We start from the raw sequence: 19,480 nt of genomic DNA, 5'->3' as shown, positions 1-19,480 counted from the left end.
CTACTGGCCGAGTGACCCGTGTCCCTGCTCAGATGGGCGGGTGAGCAGAAGCTCCGTCACAATCTCCCTACTACAGACGGCAAACGACAGTGGGCACCCTAAATCCACCCTGAGCCACAGGAGCTGGCAGCGGGGGGCCTCGTGGGTCAGACCGGCAGCTGCAGGACCAGCTGGTGAAGGGCGAGCACCTGGCCAGTGAGGGCAGACAGAGGGCCGAGCAGCCCTGGCACCTGCGCCCTTGCCATGGACGCGGGCACTGTGTTTCTCCTGCCAGGCCTCTGAGTTATATCAGAAGTTGTTAAACAAAGCCTGAAAAAAGATGTTTTTTCTGAATTGTGGTAAAATAAAACTTGCCATCTTAATCATTTTTAAATGTGTTGTTCAGCACTAAGTACTTTCACACTGTTGTGGAGCCGTCACCGCCGTCCGTCCACAGAACTTTCCATCGTCCCAAACTGAGGCTCTGCCCCCATTACACACTAACTCCCCTCCCCCTCCCCCAGCCCCTGGCACCCACCCCCTACTTTCCATCTCTGTGACCCTGGCTCCTCCGGGGGGACCTCACAGAAGTGGAATCACACAGCATCTGTCCTTCTGTGTCTGGCTTATTTCACTGAGTATAATGTCTTCCAGGTCCATCCATGTGGTAGCAGGTGTCAGAGTTTCCTTCCTCTTTAGGGCTGAGTGATATTCCATTGTGTGGATGGACCACGTTTTGTTTCTCCACTCACCCATCGATGGACACTTGGGTGGCATCCACTTTTTGGCTGCTGTGACATGGGTGTGCAAACATCCGCTTGTCACCCTGTTTTCAGCTCCTCGGGGCACGTGCCCAGAAGCAGAATTGCTGGATCACATGGTGAACAAAGCCGCTTGCATGATTCAGTTACGGTACCTGTGGAGGCACACTGTGCAGGCCCGTCTGAGACAGTGCCTTCAGGGTCTAGTGTTTGTCCACAAACCCCCTCCACAAAACCTCCTGCTACAAGAGCGACTGGTAATTGGCCAGACTTCCCTTCTTGTTAGGGCTGCCAGGAAGCCCAACTTCACTTACAACATCAGCCCCAACGGTCAGAACGTCTGGGATCTGTTTCTGGCAGGCATCATGGTATCACCTGCCAGGAATTCTTTGTGCAACAGTGGGATCTTGTCCAAATAGATGTGATCACGGAAGACGGTCAGGGAGGTGGCACAGGGAGTGCAGATGAACCCCTGGAGAGGGGCCAGGTGATGGCCCACCCCCAGGCTGATACCTAGCGCATCTACACAGGGACCGGTGACACAGCCCCTCTGAGGTGTTGGGGCAAAGCCGGCAGGAACAGGAGAGTGGGCCCCCTCATGGCAGGAGGACGTGGGCCAGAGGGGACCCAATGACGGACTTCAGATCCCCATCCGGTGTCGAGGGGACAGGAGCAGTTTGGGACGCAAATCCGGGGTGCTGGCTCTTCAGAAGCGGGTAACGGGCTGTTAAAGGGGCACATGCAAGTCGAACGCTCCACGGGCCGACACCTGGCGTGCGGGGCAGGGCCCGTGTCCTGCAACTTTGGGGACAATCAGGAAGAGAAAGAACCCAGAGCTTGAGCACGTTCTGTGTCTCCCGTCCCAGTCCTCTTCACGGAAACTCCTTGAATGGAACGGAACCTGTGAGAACAGCTGGGTGTAGCAGGAGAAGCGCTGGGCCCAGAGTCAGGAGGACAGTCTGCTCCTGGCACTGCCCTGCAGGGCTCTGGGCCTCCATCTGGCACAGACCGAGGGCGTCTCCAGGCAGAGCTGTCCCAATGCTGGGCTGCCCAGCTGCACACGGCTGAGTGGAGCTCTGGGGGCTGCGCTGTCCTCCGTCTGCAAGGACCTCCCTGCCTCTGTGCGAGGGCACCGCCCAGGGAGGGCGAGGCTCACGTCAGCGAGGGGACCCTCGGGCAGAAGTGGGTGCGCCCCAGCTCCTGCCACCCCCCTCACTGCAGCTGTGACGCTCCACGATCGCGGTAAGAACACTCGACTCGGTGAAGACGACCGTTGCACGTCCTTTCCCAGCAGGCCTCATTTCCAGGTTTTTAAAGGGCTGGGTCTCTATCTTTCTCATCGAGACACTTTGCAAGGACCACATGGGGGTGAAGAGCGGTATCACGGCCAAGTCCGAGAGCGCCGAGGCTGAAGCGACCGCACGCGACAGCAGCCCGAGGCCGGCGGTGGCTCCGCTGGCTGTGCCGCCAGCCTTTTGTGTGTTGAGTACGGCCAGTGGCGGAGCGGGGCCAGACCAGACGGCGGAGGTCCCAGGGCGAAAAGAGCCCAATTCAGCGGCTCAGTGGGACCTGCCTGCAAATTCGGGGTCGGGCCTGCAGTCTGGGTTCTGAGGTCCGATGACACCCTGGGGCCCCAGGGCACCCAGCAAGGAGGTGGGAAGTTGGCATCCCCGAGGCCCACGGGACGAGAAGGGGCTTAATATTCAGGACATGTCATTCATTGCATAAAAAAATCAACAGCCATCAGCGCCTATGGAAATTTCTCCACAGACTGACGCACGTCAGCGCACTGGCTTTTTCAGTCCTTGGCTCCAACAAACAGGAGCAGCCTGGTGCCGCCTTGGGGGGCGGGACGGCTGGGCTTTTTCCTTCATTACGTGTCTTGTTTTATATGCAACATTGAGGAAGGCGGGCCAGGGCAGCGAGGCCCTGGGACCCCTGGACCCCAGGCCCAGTGCAGCCGGATGCAGGGCGTACGCGGCACTGTAAGGGGGTTACGACCCTCAGCGGTGACCACCCCCGTCCACGTGCGTGACACTCAAGGAAAGACCCACTGACGGTGAAACAAAGGAGACAAGACATTGAGAAGGAGACTCGACAGGAAACATGCAGGTGAACACATCTGTGAGCTGTTCCCGCGGGGGACATGGACCCCAACAAACAGAAAGACACAGCGACGTCCTTGTGGGAGGGTGTGTCCAGGAGGCGGCCAAGCCCGACCTTCATCTTCACTTCTCACGAAAGCCAGCAAGCTCTAGGCTGGTTGGTGGGGGAGCTGGATATGCTGATTTCAAAGTTCATATAAAAATGAGCAAGAGCTGCCAGGAAAACCCTGATAAAGAAGAGTCACAGGGGCAGGAGGTCACTGAGACCTGGCTGTGACCTGACACGTGGGCATCTGGCGCACGAAGGGGCAGACCTCACCCCAGCGAGGAACAGACAGGCTTTCAGTCAGTGGTCCAGGGGCCCCAGGAAGAGCCTCGTCCAAAACACAGGCAGGCATCACGCTTCCCACCTCGTAAAGAATCAAAACCAAATTCCACATCAATCAGATTGAAGTGCAAAAAATGAAACCACCACAAAACCAGAAGAAACCATGAGAGGATTATTTTATACCCTGACGCGAGAAAGGTAAAGACATGAACAAAAACCCAGAAGCTAAAAAGGAAAAGGCAATAAATGCATCTGTAAAAAATAAATTTAAAAGCCAAAAACTTCTGCTTGGTAAAAAAACAGCACAAAGTCAAAAGACAAATGGTAAATTGGGAAAACATAGTCACAACTTAAAATGAACTCAACTCCTTAATATACAAAGAGCTCCAGAAAACCAACAAGAACCAACAATCCATTTGAAAAATGGACCAGGACATTAACACATATAAACAGATTTTAAAATCCTCACTCATCTATGATAAGGAGACTGAAGGTTAAAACTACACCGAGCTACCCCATTTCAGCTACCAGACCAGAAAAATCTAGAAGTCTGACGGCTGTACGGAAACCGGCACCCTCACAGGTACTGCTACGACACGTCCCACACAGTTCCCATTGGCCCTCATACGACCGTCCGGCGGTGCTGCCGAAATAAATGCAGGTACCCACTGACCCCGCTCTCTCTTCTGGGAGCTTCTCCTACACACAGACTCGTACACACTGGAGACACCATGTGTAGGGCACTCGCCACAGCCTTGCTCATGAGCGTGTTCCCGTTAACTGTCAGGGTTTAATACGTCATGGCAAAGGTGCACGGTGATGCGCCACACGCCGTGTTAAACACAAACAGGGCACTGCGTATCAGTGGGAAAAGTCTCCCAAACGCAGAGAGAGACAAAAGCAAGCTGTGGAAACAGTTTGAAAACAGACTCTTGAGTTCAAAGGGGGGCGGGCAGTACAAATACATATTAGGGGAAACACACCCACCAGTTCGAAGAAGTTACGGTGTGAGAGGAACCAGACAAGGCGCCTCACGTGCACGCCTGGCCCGGTCCTCGCCACCCTGGGCAGGCATTCCATCCTCGGGCTCCCCGCGAAGGAGCTGGGACTCGGGAGGGAAGTGAAGCAGCCGCCCGGGGCCCAGGGTCTGTGCAGCAGGAACTCACACCTGGACGTGTGCCCTCTGGAGCCCACCTCCTGGGTGCTCTGCCCTGCAGTCGCCCACATGTGCCCGGGTGTCCTTGTGCCCCAGGAACACTGGCTGGAAGCCAGGCGAGGTCACTGCGCTCAGCTTACAGCGCAGAGGAGGCGCGACGCCACAGCCGGGTCCCGTAGACGGGCAGGGCCCAGGGGCAGACAGAGCAGGTCGTGGGGCCTGGGGACGGAAGTCGGCTGGAGGGCAGCCCGGTCTTGACTCTACGAAGCTCTGGTCCCGCCACCATGGTGGGCGGGGTGGTGGGGGTGGAGGCTGCCGGCCCTGTGGTCCTCACACAGACCACCCAGGCTTTCTGGGCAGAACGGGGGCTGCTGGGCAGGGAGGCCTGGACCTCCGCTGGGGAGCTGGAGCGCAACTTGGGGCAGGGGCCGGGGTCTTTGGAGCTGGGGGACGTGACCGTGTCACCTCCCGCCGTGTGGCAGACCAGCAGCTCCTGTGACCCGGGCTTCATCTGCCCAGTGGGAATGGCACGCCTGCCTCAGTGCCCGTGGCTGTGAAGTGAGAACGTAGGCAGGGTGCCGGGTCAGGGTGCCCCACGTGTGCAGTCAGCAAGGAGCCATGACCAAGCTACAGCCAGCGGGAGGGGGTGGTGTGTGTGGCAACATCAGTACTGCCCACGCTGTGGCCGCCGCCGGCGCCATCCAGCCCACACCCCTGCCCTCTGGTCGCTCAGCTGGCACCGAGGAAGCAGGTGCTCAGAGCGACATCAGTCCCAGGGAGCGAGCCTTCCTCGCTGGAAGTGACACAACACACCCCACCAGGAACCACCTCTGGGGCTCCCCCCTCGCCGGGCGTCCCCAGCACCGTGGCCCGCAGTGTTCCGTCCCCTCCAGGAAGCAACGTCCAGAGAACATTCCAGAAGCATGGGCAGTAGGCCAGCAGGAAATAGCCTGTCCAGTCGGGGGCAGGACATGCTCAAGGCCCTGGTTAGCGGCAAGAGGGGTCCCGAGAAGCAGAGGCTGGGCCTGCTTTGGGCTCAGGGCTCCCTGGCAGGTGAGAGCAGGTGAGAACAGGTGGGGTCGGGGAGGGAACTGAGGTCCAAGGACTGACTAGTTTGCCCCCGGGGTGCCGGCTGGGCAGGGCGAACCTGCAGGTGGGGGAGCCAGTGGGGCTCAGGGGATCTGTGGTGCGGCCAGTGGGCCGGGGGCCCGGGGGCGAGGGCAACGAGGTGTGAAGAGCCGTGAAGGCCGCTCCCTGCCGCCCCCCGCATATTCCGGAAAAGGGAAGGACGCAGAGGCTGGGAGAATCTGTGATCAGACAGTGCTCCTGCCTGGTGACGCGGGGACGGGAGCAGGGCAGGCCCCACGGGCCCAGGGCGCTCCACGGGCACCACAAGCTTCCCGCTCACAGGGAACCCGGCTATTTTCTACCCACTCCATTTCCAAAAAAGAGACACTCATCTGAAATGTCACTGGGCTGCAGTCCGGTCCCTTTCCTGAGCAGAGCCACAGGCTGGCGGTGGGGCAGCCCCACCCGCGGGGCGGAAGCAGGCAGGGCGGGAACTGGGAGGGAGGCTCCAGCGCAGGGGCTCCTCCCACCGGCCTCCGAGGGACAGTGGGACGGGGGCGCAAAGCCCAGAGATGAATTGTGCTTAATTACATGCATGCTGAAGCATTTAGAGGTACAGATGTTTGCAATTTTCTTTAAAATGCATTAAGAAAAGAGAAAGTACTGATGGGTGGAAGGGGGTAGAGAGGTGCTGCGTCATAAAGCAGCCACAGGAGAGTGTCTGCAGCAGGACCTGGGGGGACATGTGGGTGTTTACTGTAAAACTCTCCCAACTTTGCTGTATGTTTGACGGTGTTTGTTCGTAACACGACGGGGGCACCGGTAGGGCTGAGTTTGCGTGCTGGCTCCACCACCCGGGACGCAGGGTGAGCCAGGGGGACCAACCTCACCGCCCTCCACGCGAAGCTCGCCCCTCACCAGAGGGGGCACTGCTGGGGGTGGCGAGCGTCTGCCAGGCCCAGAGCTGCCACGCGTCTGGCCCTCAGGACTGCACCCCGGGAGCGCCGGGCGGCTCACTGCCTTGACAGCCCCAACGTGGCCCATGAGAAGCTAAACATGCACAACCGTGTGGCACCATCAAGGTAAGAGCGGTGACAGCGGCAGTGGCCGTGCTTCTGTGCTGGGCACGTCACCGTGTTCCCCATGACAGCTTGCAGGGGGTGGGGTCAGCTCCACGTCCAGGCGAGCAGACTGAGACCAGGGCCACGGCTGGGGAGGGACAGAGCTAACACCCAGGCCCAGTGCCCAACCGCCAAGAAGAGGGACGACCGAGGGCAGGAGGGCGTGGGAGCGCCCGGGCAGTGCCCTACGCCCACCAGGACTGCTGGGAAGGGCCCGGGGGGGGGGCACAGGGAGTGTGTTCCCTGAGTCTGTTTCACAGAGAACCCCTGCTTCGGGCCCAGAGTCCCAGCTGGTTTGCCCAAGTTCAGTCTTTACCGGAGGGCACTTTGCCTCTACTAAACGGCCAACTGTGTCTGGCCAGCTGTGGCCTCCGTTTCCCTATCTCTACACGGGGGCCTCGTCTCCCTGACGGCTGGCTACCTTAGGACAGATGAGGTGGGAGTAGCCAAGGACCCCCAGAAAGACCCGGACAGGCCACGCACCACAGGCGGAGGGCCCAGCAGCCTCCCCTCCCGGCCCCGCCAGGCATTGGGTGGGCACAGGCCGGCAGGCGTGCACTCAGCTCTGAGCGGTAACCGGCGCGGTTGCCTCACCAACCAGCTGTGAACTAATTACAAAAAGTTCTAACTAGTTGAGCTCCCTCTCCAAGCATATGTTCCCAATTAAGCCAAACTGCAGTGGATTTTAATCAATCTTCCTTGAAGCAGCCCAACTTGCAGACTCCTCTAGGGGGAGAGAGGAGAGGAGATCTGCATAAAGATCACGCCGGCAGCACCGCGGATAAACACACAGCCGGGGGGGCTACACGCTAACTGGGCCCCTCGGCCCGTCCTCCCGCTCTGCCGGGGCCACGAAGCTGCGGTTCTGCGGTCGCACAGACGAAGCGGAGCCTGGGGGCAGCCGGGCCACCTGGAGGGGTGTGCTGCCCTCTCCTGGTGCCTCCACGGCCCGGGGACCGAGGTGAAGGGGACGAGGTCTTAGCCTCACGACGGTGTGGTCAGACGTGGCCTGACCTCCTGGTAACCCCCACGTGGGCGCATCATCCCCGATTTTATAAAGGATGTGCTGGGGACTCGGGTGGCAAAGCATGACATGCCCGAGACCACCCAGCTGAGGGGCAGGATTCCTGCCGAGGTCTACAGACTCGGACGCCGGTGCCCCCAGGGCACCACCCACGTCTCCGCGGTTTCCACGAGCCCAGGTCCCCTTCAGACCCATTTCAGCGCCACCTGGAGGGGGCTCCCTGAGCCAGACGTGAGGTCTTCCCGGTCCACTCCACCAGGACCGGAACGCCCAGTGGTTTCCCTCTGTCTGCTCTGAGGGGTCAGGGGGCAGGTGGGCACCCTCCTTCCAGGGCCGAATCCGCCCGTTTCCCTGCTTCCTGGGCAGGGACTGCCCACGGGCGCTCCGCCCAAGCTGGACGGCGGTGGGGCAAACTCTGCCTCTCTGGCGTCACGGTCAGACAGGAACTGTCGCTGCGACGGGGGTGACCCGTCCACTCAGCCTTGGAGGCGTACAGCTCTCCTCGCCCCAGAGCATCATACGACGGACCCAGGCCAGGGGCAGCGCATAGGGCGGTGGGGTGGGCCGGGGTGGGGGAGGAGACCAGTGGTCCCGGAGCTGAGGCTGCTCACCTGGGAATGGCGGCTGGGCCACCAGAGGTGCAGGGCAGGACGGTGAGGTGAGGGGTCAGGAGTGTGTGGAGGCCAGGGGCGACGGGGGACGGGGGGTGGCTCAGGAGACAACGGCCCTGGGTTCAAAGGCCAGCCCTGCTCCCTGGGGCTCAGTGCCCATGACTACAGTGCTGACCCTCTCTGAGCGAAGCCGCCTCGTCAGTGCAGAGGGGGCGGCAGGACTTCTCCCAGGAGTGTGGGCGGGCACAGACACAGGAGGCCTGAGGAGAAAACCCAGGGCCCACGGAGCACGGGGTTGGCACACAGCAGAGGCCTGCGGCACCTGTAGCTGAGACGGTGAGCCAGGAGACAGGACTCGGCCCCCACCGTCACAGGGACCTTTCTGAAACGAGCCCTGTGCCGGGGCGGGGATGCTCCCGAGAGCCTTCTGGAACTCAAGCTGGAACTGGCCACACAGGGAAAGGGGCTGTGACGTGGGACAGGCACCCAGGAGCCTCTGCTCGCTGCCGTCTCAAGATCCGGGCGACCGCAGAGTCGGAGGGGCGGCAGCACGCCCCGGGCTCGGAGCAGGTGGAGAGCACCGGTGCGGCGGGGCTGCGCCGGGTGCGGGGGCCGCCCGAGCGCCCACGGCGGGGACGGGGCCTCACACCCCCGGACGTGGCTCCAGAACAGCCCCGGCCGGGGGTGAGGGAGGCGGCGGCCGCGCGCACATCACCATGCGAACGTCTGCTCCCCCAGGATCCTGGAAACCAGGACCCACTTGCCACACCCTCCTGGCCACGCCGGGGGCAGCTGCTCACAGGCATACTCGGTGCTGCGTGTGGCCACTGCCGGCCGGGTACCCCCCTCACACACACACTTCCACGCACAGAAACCTGTGTGCCTAGAGCCAGGCCACACCAGGGCGCAGACCCTGACCCATGCCCTCCCCAAGCTGACACGGATGCCACCTGCCGCCTTGGCCGTGAGCGCCTCCAGGACGTACGGCCAGGCCCCCACCCTGCGTGAGGTCCATGTGGGGCCCAGGAGGCTGGACACGGCCGACGTCGCTGACCCCACCCGCGGAGCGCGGACTGGACCGGGCACCACCCGCCCGAACCTCCCATACAGGAAGGCTCGAGCTGGGGGCCCCCAACGCCGGCCCTGTCTCCCCACATCCACTGACGGTGCTCACGGCACCTCTCACCGGGTCTGACCCTCGACACCATCACCAAGGGCCACCGAGGCTCCTCGTGACAGGCCTTGAAGCCCTGGAGCAGGAAAAAGGAAACATCGATTTCGGCAGCAGTCACTGAGCCCCGATCAGAGGCCTGGGAAGCCATCCGCTGATACCTCAGGCTGAGCTCAACTCAGGACCCAGAAAGACACTCCCCATCCTGCCCTGACACGGCGCCACTGACGGGCGGCCGGGGGTTCACCCGCCAGCAGCCCAGCTCTCCCAGCAGGAGTGCGGCCCAATTAAAATGGTGCAAGGTGACAGGTCCTGGAGCTGAGTACGGCCCAGCTGCGGCTCACAGCGCCTTGTTTTATCAAGGTTGTCACTTTTCCCATCTCCAGAAATCGGGAATAAAAAGGATATTTGATTTGCCTCTAATAGATGCCAAGAGAAAAATCAATGGCCTGTCCAAAATCCGGGTAATCACTAACCTGCAGGTTTCCTGCCATGGAACAATTTAGACGGGAGGATAAAAATGAAAAACAAAGCAAAAGCAAAACAGTGCAAATAGCAATCCGACTTCACAACTGCAGGCAGATGCGGACAGGCCTGGATATAAACCCCAAACCACCCAGGACCTCTGCTGGCGTCTCCTCCCAGGGGGGCAGGCCTGTCACACCCGCCACGGGCGACGCAGAGGTCAGGCTGTGGGCTCGCTGCAGCCAGTGGTCGGGAAAAACGAGACGGAGACCAAGAAAGCAGACGGGGTGGGTGGCTGGGGGCAGCGCCACCCGGGGCAGGCCGCCCCTACTGGTGGCTTGGGACGGGTGTTCTCGGCCAGCCAGGTGCCTGGGTGGGGAACAGGCCCCCGGTTTAGTCTAGTCTGGTCAGCTAGAAAGTGGGATGGCTGGGGTGCAGGAACCTCGGGCAAAACCCAGGAGAAAACAGGAGGGCAGGGCAAGCCCCGGACAAACTCACCTGCAGGGTGAGCCGCTCCAGCTGTGTCTCCAGCACCTTCTTCTCTTCCTCCAGACGGCTCCGCTCCCCCTCCAGCTCCTCAACCTTCAACCTGCAAGGAGAGCAGACCCATGACAGGAGCCCCACTGTGGCCCGCCCTCTGGGGAGGAAAAGGGGAAAGGTTACAAGACGGTTAAAAGGCTCGTTGCCAAGTACACGTTTGTAGAAATGTGACATGAAGAGATGACATTAAGGAAAAACTGTAAAACTACACAAGCCCAGGATGGGGGAGCGCAGCCAAGGCATCTATTCCGGTGCAAAAGCTTCTGCCGCGGGGAGGGGTGGGGCCTTCGCCGACCAGGACCGGAAGGGAGCAGGGAGGAGAACTAACAGGTGGCACGGTGGGCCTGCATGTGTCCTGTGCCCACCAGTCCACCCCCACAAGTGTGACCACGCACCGGAGAGGTCGCGAGAATCAAGAGAACGACCTGAAGAGAGTCTCCAAGCACGACGAAAAGACAGGGAAGCTCTCCAACGTGCGCTGTGGACCCAGCTGGTGGCTGGAGGCTGGGGGACCACCCGGACGAGGCGCAGAAGCAGGCTCTTCTTACCCCGAAGGCCCAGAGGCCAAGCAAGGCCAGTGGCCGAAGCAGGCATGCAGGGAGGTTGCAGCTAATCGTAAGAAGGCGCCTATTTTTGTCTTCCTTTTTAAATTTAATTTTTTTATAGCAACCATATTCATATGATTTAAAATTAAAAAACGCCAAGGAAGCAGTGCCCAGCACTGACACAGGGTGAGGAACAGAGCCTTTTCCACCAGCCAGAATGGAAAACTCACACTTCATGGATAATTCAGGAAGGTCTTGGCTCGGGAATGGGAGGTAATGACTGGTACCTGCTCCAGGCTGGCCCAGCAAATCACAATGGCGAGATCTGAGAGGACCAAACTCTTCCCGAGAAACCTAAGTGTATCCCTGAAAAACGCTCAACAAGATTTATACAAGCACAAAGACGTTCAGAATCCAGCAACCTAAAACTCACAATGTCTGCCATCCAATCAAAGATTACCGAGCATTAAGTAGGAAAATATGACCCACAATGAAGAGAATAACCTACCTGTGCAGAATAACTGCACAGACATTAAATCAGCATCCAAGGACATTGAAATGGTTATTAAAAGCTATTGGAATAAAGGACTAATATTCCACTGTTCAGCAGTTAAGGACAGATACGGAAGATATAAACAGGACCAAATTGAATTCCTAGAGGTGGAAGCTACGATGTCTGAGACGAAAAAGCCTGGATGATATTAATGATGGATTAGCCTCCTCAGGACAAAAGTTTAGTGCACTTGAAGACAGAGCGATAAAAACCATCCACAGTAGCAGACAGAGAGGAAACTCGATCTTTAAAACTGGAAGGAGCATCGCTGAGCGGTGGGGCAACTTCATGAAGGTGAATTTACGTGTAACTGGAGTCCCTGCGGTGGTGGTGGTGGTGGGGGATGGGACAGAAAACTGCAAGAAGGTTCCAAATGTGACGAAAGTATAAAGACACAGACCCAAGAAGCTACACAAACCCAAGCACAAGAAACATGAAGAAAACAGCCCCAGTGCACAAACGATCTGGCTGCTTAAAACCAGTGATAAAGAAATCCCACAAGCAGCCACAGAAAGGAAATGTTACCCACAGAGAAACAAAGCAGCTTCCTCAGCAGAGACACTGCAAGTGAGAAAGAGGAGAAAAATCTTTAAAATACTAGAAGAAATAAATGAAAAAATGTCAACATAGAATTCTATTCCCACTGAAAATATCTTTCAAAACACAAAAGCAAAATAAAGATGCTCTCAGACATACAAAAACAAAGAATTTATCCCCAGCAGGCCTGCTCTACAGGAAATGTCAAGGGAAATCCTCAGGCAGAAGGGAAGGAGAAGCCACACAAAGGCGTGAGGAGCAACGGAAATCTTAGCTACGTGGGCAGAAATATGGTTTTTCACATTATTTAAATCTTTTAGAAATATTTAAATTACTGTTTTTAAAAGAGATGGACCATTTAAACAAAACTAATAAAAATATATTGGGGTTTTCAGACATAAATATTAAGTAAAGTATATGACAGCAGCAGCATAAAGCCCGCCCGAACAGACACACACATTATATGCGTGAGAGGGGTTAGTGTCACCGGAAGGTAGATGGTGACACGGGAAAGATGTATATTGGAAACCTCAGAGCAACCCCTAAAATAAAAAAAACAGAGAGTTACAACCAAAAAGCCAAAAAAGGAAATAAAATGGTATCATAAAAAACACCCAAGTGGGGCTTCCCTGGTGGCGCAGTGGTGGAGAGTCCGCCTGCCGATGCAGGGGACACGGGTTCGTGCCCCGGTCCGGGAGGATCCCACATGCCGCGGAGCGGCTGGGCCCGTGAGCCATGGCCGCTGAGTCTGTGTGTCCGGAGCCTGTGCTCCGCAACAGGAGAGGCCACAGCAGTGAGAGGCCCGTGTACCGCAAAAAAAAAAAAAAAAGACTTCATGAAGAGAATGAAAACACAAGCTACAGAATGGGAGAAAAGATTTGCCCATATCTGATAAAGGACTCGTATCCAGATTGTATAAAGGACCCTCCAAATTCAACAACAAGCAAGTAAGCAAATAAAAAATGGACAGAAGTTTGAACGTTTTACCGAAGAAGATATACAATGACAAGCACGTGAAAAGGTGCCCAAGATCGTTAGTCAATAGGGACATGAAAGCTTAAACCACAGTGAGACGCCACCTCGCATCTACCAGAAGGATTAAAATGGGGAGGACCAACCACACCAAGTGCTGGCAAGGAGAACCCACACCTCTCGTCCACCGGCAGCGGGAATACGAAACAGTGCAACCACTCTGGAAGACAGCTTCTTCAAGAGTTACTCACACAGCTACCAGCCATCCCCCGCGGCAGCGTTCCTCCGGGAGAATAGAAGGGACACAAGGACTTGGTGTGTAACACAGAGTAGCTTCATCCCCACAGACATAACGTGGGGCAAACCAGACGTCCACCAGCAAGGGCGTGCGTGAGCAAACAGCGGTGTATGTGCACAGGGGAATAGGGCTCAGCAGAGAGAAAGGGCAAACCGCTGGCACACACACGCGCTGTCTCAAGACAAGTACGCTCAGAGAGAGAGGCCAGAGTATACACTGCACAGCTCCCACAACACACAGCTTCGTGACGTGCCCACCGACCCCCGGTGGTTGAAAGCAGACTGGTAGCTGCCTGGGTGTGGGGGAGGGGAGAAGGGGGAGGCAGGGTTATAATTGAGCAAGACGGAATGTTTGGGGGCGGAGGACAGGCCCACTATCTTGAGTGTGGTGATGGTTCCATGGGTGTGTGTGTGTGTGTGTATGACAGAGAGAGAGAGAATATATCCAGTTGTACACTTAACATGTGCAGCCTACAACTGTGAAGACACACGCTGCACCCATGCCTTTGACAGGTCACCCTGTCCCTCGCAGGAGCACCTGAGCAGCGCTGCGCCGCAGGTGCGGCCAGGGCTGCGGGCATCATAGGGAACTGAGGAAGAGTCTCTGGCGCCCAGTGAGGCCAGTGCCCCGCACAGCTCGCATCCCATGCCCTAGTTTTCACCGGGGAACCTGAGGCTCACGGAGGTTAAGTGACTGCAGGGAAGCGGCCCATCCGGTACCCAGGACAGGGAGCCTGGCAGTCGGGCTCCAGGGTCGATGCCCTTACCCTCTAGGACAGTGCTTCTCAGAGGGACGACTCGGAGGTGTGACCCACCTGGCCTCGGTGAGGCATCCCTGTGAGCTTGGGGGGGAGGTGGTGGTCAGTGCCCAGGCCACCGCCAGGAAGCCCCTTCCGGAGAAGGGCTCTGCATCTCAGGGACAGGCTGCACGAGAGCCCCGCAAGGTATTATGGATTCTGAAGGCTTGTGAACCCAAGTTCTCCGGTCTAAACTCAAATAAGCACATGCACGTGGCAGCAGACTTCCTAATGAGCGGCGAGCTAGAGCCCGGCCCAGCTGTCGGAGAGCAAACCACGCCAACAGCACTAGTTGTGCATCTTAAAAACGGGCGCTTTCTTCTCCTTGTCCTCCTCTGAGGCAAACTGTTATCTCACCGAGGGGGAGGGGGAGAGAACGAATGAATGAGTGGGTGTGCGTGTTTGTTCAAAAGCTCAGAATGCTGGTCTGCCTTCAAAGTGTTCAAAGCAATCAGGTCTGGCCTTAAGTGTCTTGAAATTGACTAACTCCAAGTTTTTTAAACACTGAGGGTATTACATAAACTGGATGCCATCCCAGATCATTTCTAGAGAAGACGAAGCCAATCAAAGCAGGCGCGTGTGCGTGTGTGTGCACGTGCGCGTGTGTCAGGAGAAATCAGCGAGAAAGGGGTGTTTGTTATCTTCCCTAAAAAAACATTTGCAATGAACATACCACGTACCCTGGAAAACTTCTGAGGGAAGAATGATTGTTTTTGCAGAACTAAAACCCAGGGTAGCGGGGGCAGGGTGCCAGAGGTCAGGCTCCCGGTGCTGGAGGGGACAGTGGGCGGAACTAGAGGCGCAGCTGGGCAAAGAGCACCTGGTCCGGGAGGCCACCTGCCCAGGCTGACCGCCCTCTGGTCCCAGACCCCACACCCTGCCTGCTGGCCTCCCCCCCGACCGCCTGCCCAGGGCTGTGCAGCTGCTCTGTCCCCATGGGCCTGGCCATCCCCTCTGTCAGACGGTCTGCTCTGTGTCCCCAGCGTCGGGCTCACCGCAGGCATCGCCGGCCCTGTCCTGCCCCTGCATCAGAGGCTCGAGCGCGGGGAGATGGACCGCACCAGCCCTGGAGTCGTTCGTACGAGGAGGGGGTGTCCTGCTACAGACTGAACGCCTGGGTCCCCCAGATTCACACGTTGGAGCCCACTCCCGGGTGTGATATTTGGAGGTGGGTCTCTGGAGGGCGACGGGTCAGATGAGGCCGGGGGGTGCCCTCGGGGTGGGGTCGGCGCCTGGCAGGAAGACAGCAGAGCCTGCTCGCGCTCTCTGCCCTGTGAGGGCCTGGCGAGAAGGCGTCAGGAGGCCAAGAGGGAGGCCTCAGGGGAAACCTAACTTGCCAACACCCTGATCTCAGGCTCCCGGCCTCCAGAACTGGGAGAAAATAAGTGCTGTATAAGCCGCCCGGGCTGTGGTGTCTGTCACGGTGGCCTGAGCTGGCGCTGAGAAGGTGCTGCTGTAACAAACACGTAAACAACGTGCGGATGGACGGGCTCCTGGGCAGAGGCTGGGCGGGGCGGGAGGCGGCTGCCAGAAACAAGGACACTGAGGGCGGCTGTGGTGAGAGCTGAGGGCGGAAGAACGTGCAGTGCGGGAGGTGGGGGCGGGGGGGGAAGCAGAGGGCGGGGCCGCGTCACGAGGTCACACACAGAGGGCGTGGCTGAGCCGCGCGGGGCGGGTTCTGCGGAAGGCGGAACTGGAGCTGTTGAGCCGAGGAGACCGCTGAGCACGGCGCTGAGAGGGTGTCCTGGTCCCTCCTGACTGCTGACGACAGAAGGTGAGATGAAAGTGAGGCAGGAACTGTTAACAGTACGTACCCCCGATCTGATGCGATGAGAAGGCACGAACCCCAAACCCCAGCATCTTCCCAAAAGCCACACGTCAACCTTGTCGCAGAACACGTCCGACAAACGGGGGCTGGGGATGCTGGCACGGCCAAGGTCGTGGAAAACAAAGACCGAGAAACTGGCAGAGAGCGGGGGAGGCGGGGGGACGAGACGGCTGAGACCAAGGTGGGGCCCTGGGCTGGACGCTGCTGGGTAAACAAACGGGTGAACGCAGGCCGCAGACCAGTTAACTGTGACTCGACTGTGACAGACGCACCAGGGAGACGAAGACGTTGATAACGAGAGACAAAGGTGAGCAGTGTATGAGACGCTCTGTACTATCTGTGCAGCCCTCCTGTAAACCAACAATTATTCCGAAATGAACAGCTAGCGAGAAAGAAGGGAAAGAAAGGAGGGAAGGAAGGAAGGATGTGTGCTGGGGTGGCCATATTAATACCGGACAAAGGAGACGTCAGAGGAGATAACCAGACAGTGGCCACCCCAAAAAAGAGGACTGACAAACATGTAAAACGGTTTATTCACCAAGAAGACACAATAACCCTAAATGAACATGCCCCTAAAAGCAGAGCTTCAAAATACATGAAGCGAAAAATGACAGACCTGGAAGGAAAAACAGGCAAATCCACAAGTATGGCTGGAGATTTCAAAGCTTACTGCTAAGGAGTTAGAACTGTGGACAGATGAGCAAAGACACACAGGACTGAACAACACCGTCAACCGATGGCATCTAACAGGAACTTACAGAACACAGCACCCAACGCAGCAGGATACTCATTCTTCTCAAGTACAGATGCAGCATTCTCCAGGACAGAGCATGTGCCTGGGGCATTTAACAAACCTTAGCAAATTTTAAAAAATGAAAACTATACAAACTGACAATGAAAATGAGACCACAACAGATCGCAAGTGTGGGATGCAGCTGAAGCAGTGCCTAGAAAAATCTGTAGCCTTAAACGCTTATATTAGAAAACAAGAGAGATCTCAAATCAATAATCTCAGCTTCCACCTTAAGAAACTAGAAAAAAAGGGGGAAAATACAGCCAAAGCAAGAAGACGGAAGGAAATAATAAAGGGCAGAAATCAATGAAATTGAGAACACAAAAACAATGAGAATAATGAACGAAACCCAACACTGTTCCTTTGAAAAGACCAATTAAATTGTAAAGCTCCAGCGAGACCGGCAAAGGGAAAAATCGAGAAGAGGCCTAGCAGCAGCACCAGGAACGGGAGGCTCCGCGGGAGCGCGTCCACACGGACAACTGCCCTCGGTCCAGCCATGTCGCCCGACAAAGCACCCACAACCCGACCCTTCTAAAGACCTTCCACAACAGAAATACCCAGGCCTACATGGTTTTACAGTCTCTTCAGAAAAGAGAAGGAGCACTTCCCAGCTTGCTGCATGAGGCCAGCATTACGCTCATACAGAACCAGAAAAGGACAGAAAGATAAATGAAACCCACAGACCAGTATCCCTCACAAACATGGACCAAAAATCACCAAAAATCAAAGCACTGGCAAGCTGAATCCAGCAATACATAAGAACGTTACCTGACAGCCAATGGGGGTTTATCTCGTAATGTCAGGCTGGCTCAACACTGAAAAATAAATCAGTATAATCTACCATACTGACAGTTTAAAGAAGAAAAAACACACAGTCGTATCAATCTATTCAAGGAAAAAGAGGATTTGACAAAATTCAACATCTACTCATAATAAACTTTTGTAAGAATAAAAGTCAAATCAAGAATAGAAGGGAACTTCTACATCCTGATACATCTACAAAAAAACCCTACAGCTAACAGCGTTCTTAATGGTGAAAGACTAGGTGCTCCTCCAAGACCAGCAACAAGGCAAAGATGTCTGCCCTCCTCACTCCAACACCAGTCTGGAAGTCTTAACCAAAGGCATCCCACTCAGAGAAGATATAAAACGGATGTAGACAATTTACAGATAAGAGTACCTGCGCAGGAAAATCCCAAGGAATCAACCAAAAATAAAGACCTAGAAAACCCTCATAGAACTGATAAGTAAATTCGGTTAAGGTGCAGGATACAAGATGAACAACTCAAAAATCAATTGTTTCTATATAATAGTAATATATAATAGCCAACATAAAACAAAATTTACAACTGATATAAAAAGGCATACTTAGGTATAAATCTAATAAAACATGCAGAGTCTGTATACTGAAAATACAAAACGCTGATGAAATAAATCAAAGATGTAAATAAATAGATATGTATTGTGTTCACGGAATGGAAGACCCAACATAAGGAGAATGTCAATTCTTCCCAAACTGACGTAAAGATTTAACTCAATGCCAATAAAACCCCAGCAGGATTTTTTTGGGGTAGATATAGACAAACCAATTCTAAAATTTATATGGCAAGTCAAAGGAACTAGAATAGCTAAAACAACTCTGAAAAAGACGAATGAAATTGGAGGAGTCACACTACCAGATTTTAAAAACTTACCCCAAGGCTACCAGTAGTCAAGACAGTGGTGATGAGATAAATACTTAGATCAATACAGCAAAATGGAGAATCCAGGAAGAGAGAGAAATATGCCCAACCGATTTTTGACAAAGGCATAAAAAAGCAATTCAATGAAGGAAGGACAGCCTTTACCATATATTGTCCTGAAGCAGTTAAACTTCTTTAGGCAAAAATAAAAGTAAATCTTCACCTAAACCTCACATCTTATGCAAAATTTAACTAAACATGGATCAGAAACTGAATGTAAAACGTGAAACTAGAAAATTTTAAGAAATAAACATAGGATAATGCCTTTGATACTCAAGGCTAGGCAACGAGTTTTCAGACTCAATATCTAAAAATGGATAAATTGGACTTTTTCAAAATTTAAAACTTTTGTTTTAAGACATTGGTAAGATAATGAAAATAAAGTACAGACTAAGAGAAAATATTCGCAAACCATATATTTGACAAATATGTATCCAATATACATAAAGAATTTGCAAAATTCAACAATAAGTTAAAAAACAAAACAACAACCAAAAAACAACTGGGTAAAAGACAGGTGAGATATCTGAACAGATACCTCACCAAAAAGGTTAAACACGTTGCAACTAAGCACATGAAAAGGTGTTCAACATCAGTAGCCACTTGGGAAATACAAGCAGAAAACCATGGTGAGATACACTACACACTCAGCAGAAGGGCTAAAATAAGAATATTGACAATAGCAAGCGCTGACAAGGAGGAACCCAAACTCTCACACAACTCTGTTTAAGCAACCAGCAAACCACTTTCCAAAGCCAAACATGCACTTAACGCATTACTTAGAAATTCCACTCCTGCGTGTCTACCCTGGAGAAATGGAAACTTATGCCCACAAACAACCTGCACGTGAATGTTTATAGCAGTCCTAGTCACAACTGCCCTAAGCTGAAAACAACACAAATATCCTTCAACAAGTGAATGGATAAATTTTTTACAGCTGCGGCATATCCATCAGTGGACTGTTACCCAGCTATAAAAAGGAGCAACTACAACAAGGATGCAGAGTGCTCGGGAACCTGTAAATCAATTAGACCCGAGAGCGGAGGACACACGCTTGCAGGGTGCACACGGATACTCTCCAGAA

At 55.1% G+C, this 19,480-nt stretch overlaps 1 protein-coding gene across 1 annotated transcript in view; it reads right to left on the bottom strand.

Annotated features, from left to right (window-relative positions):
• MAD1L1 (mitotic arrest deficient 1 like 1) overlaps positions 1 to 19,480 on the bottom strand; it is a 321,496-nt gene that overhangs the window by 74,599 nt on the left and 227,417 nt on the right. The window contains exon 15 of the mRNA XM_060077985.1: positions 10,288 to 10,378. Within this exon, the coding sequence (XP_059933968.1) occupies positions 10,288 to 10,378 (91 nt within the window). The remainder of the gene's footprint in view (positions 1 to 10,287; positions 10,379 to 19,480) is intronic.

This window comes from Mesoplodon densirostris, chromosome 16 (genome assembly GCF_025265405.1).
Source record: "Mesoplodon densirostris isolate mMesDen1 chromosome 16, mMesDen1 primary haplotype, whole genome shotgun sequence".
Classification (NCBI taxonomy): Eukaryota; Metazoa; Chordata; class Mammalia; order Artiodactyla; family Ziphiidae; genus Mesoplodon; species Mesoplodon densirostris.
The sequence above is the reverse complement of the archived record's forward strand: the minus strand, read 5'-3'. Positions and strand labels throughout refer to the sequence as shown.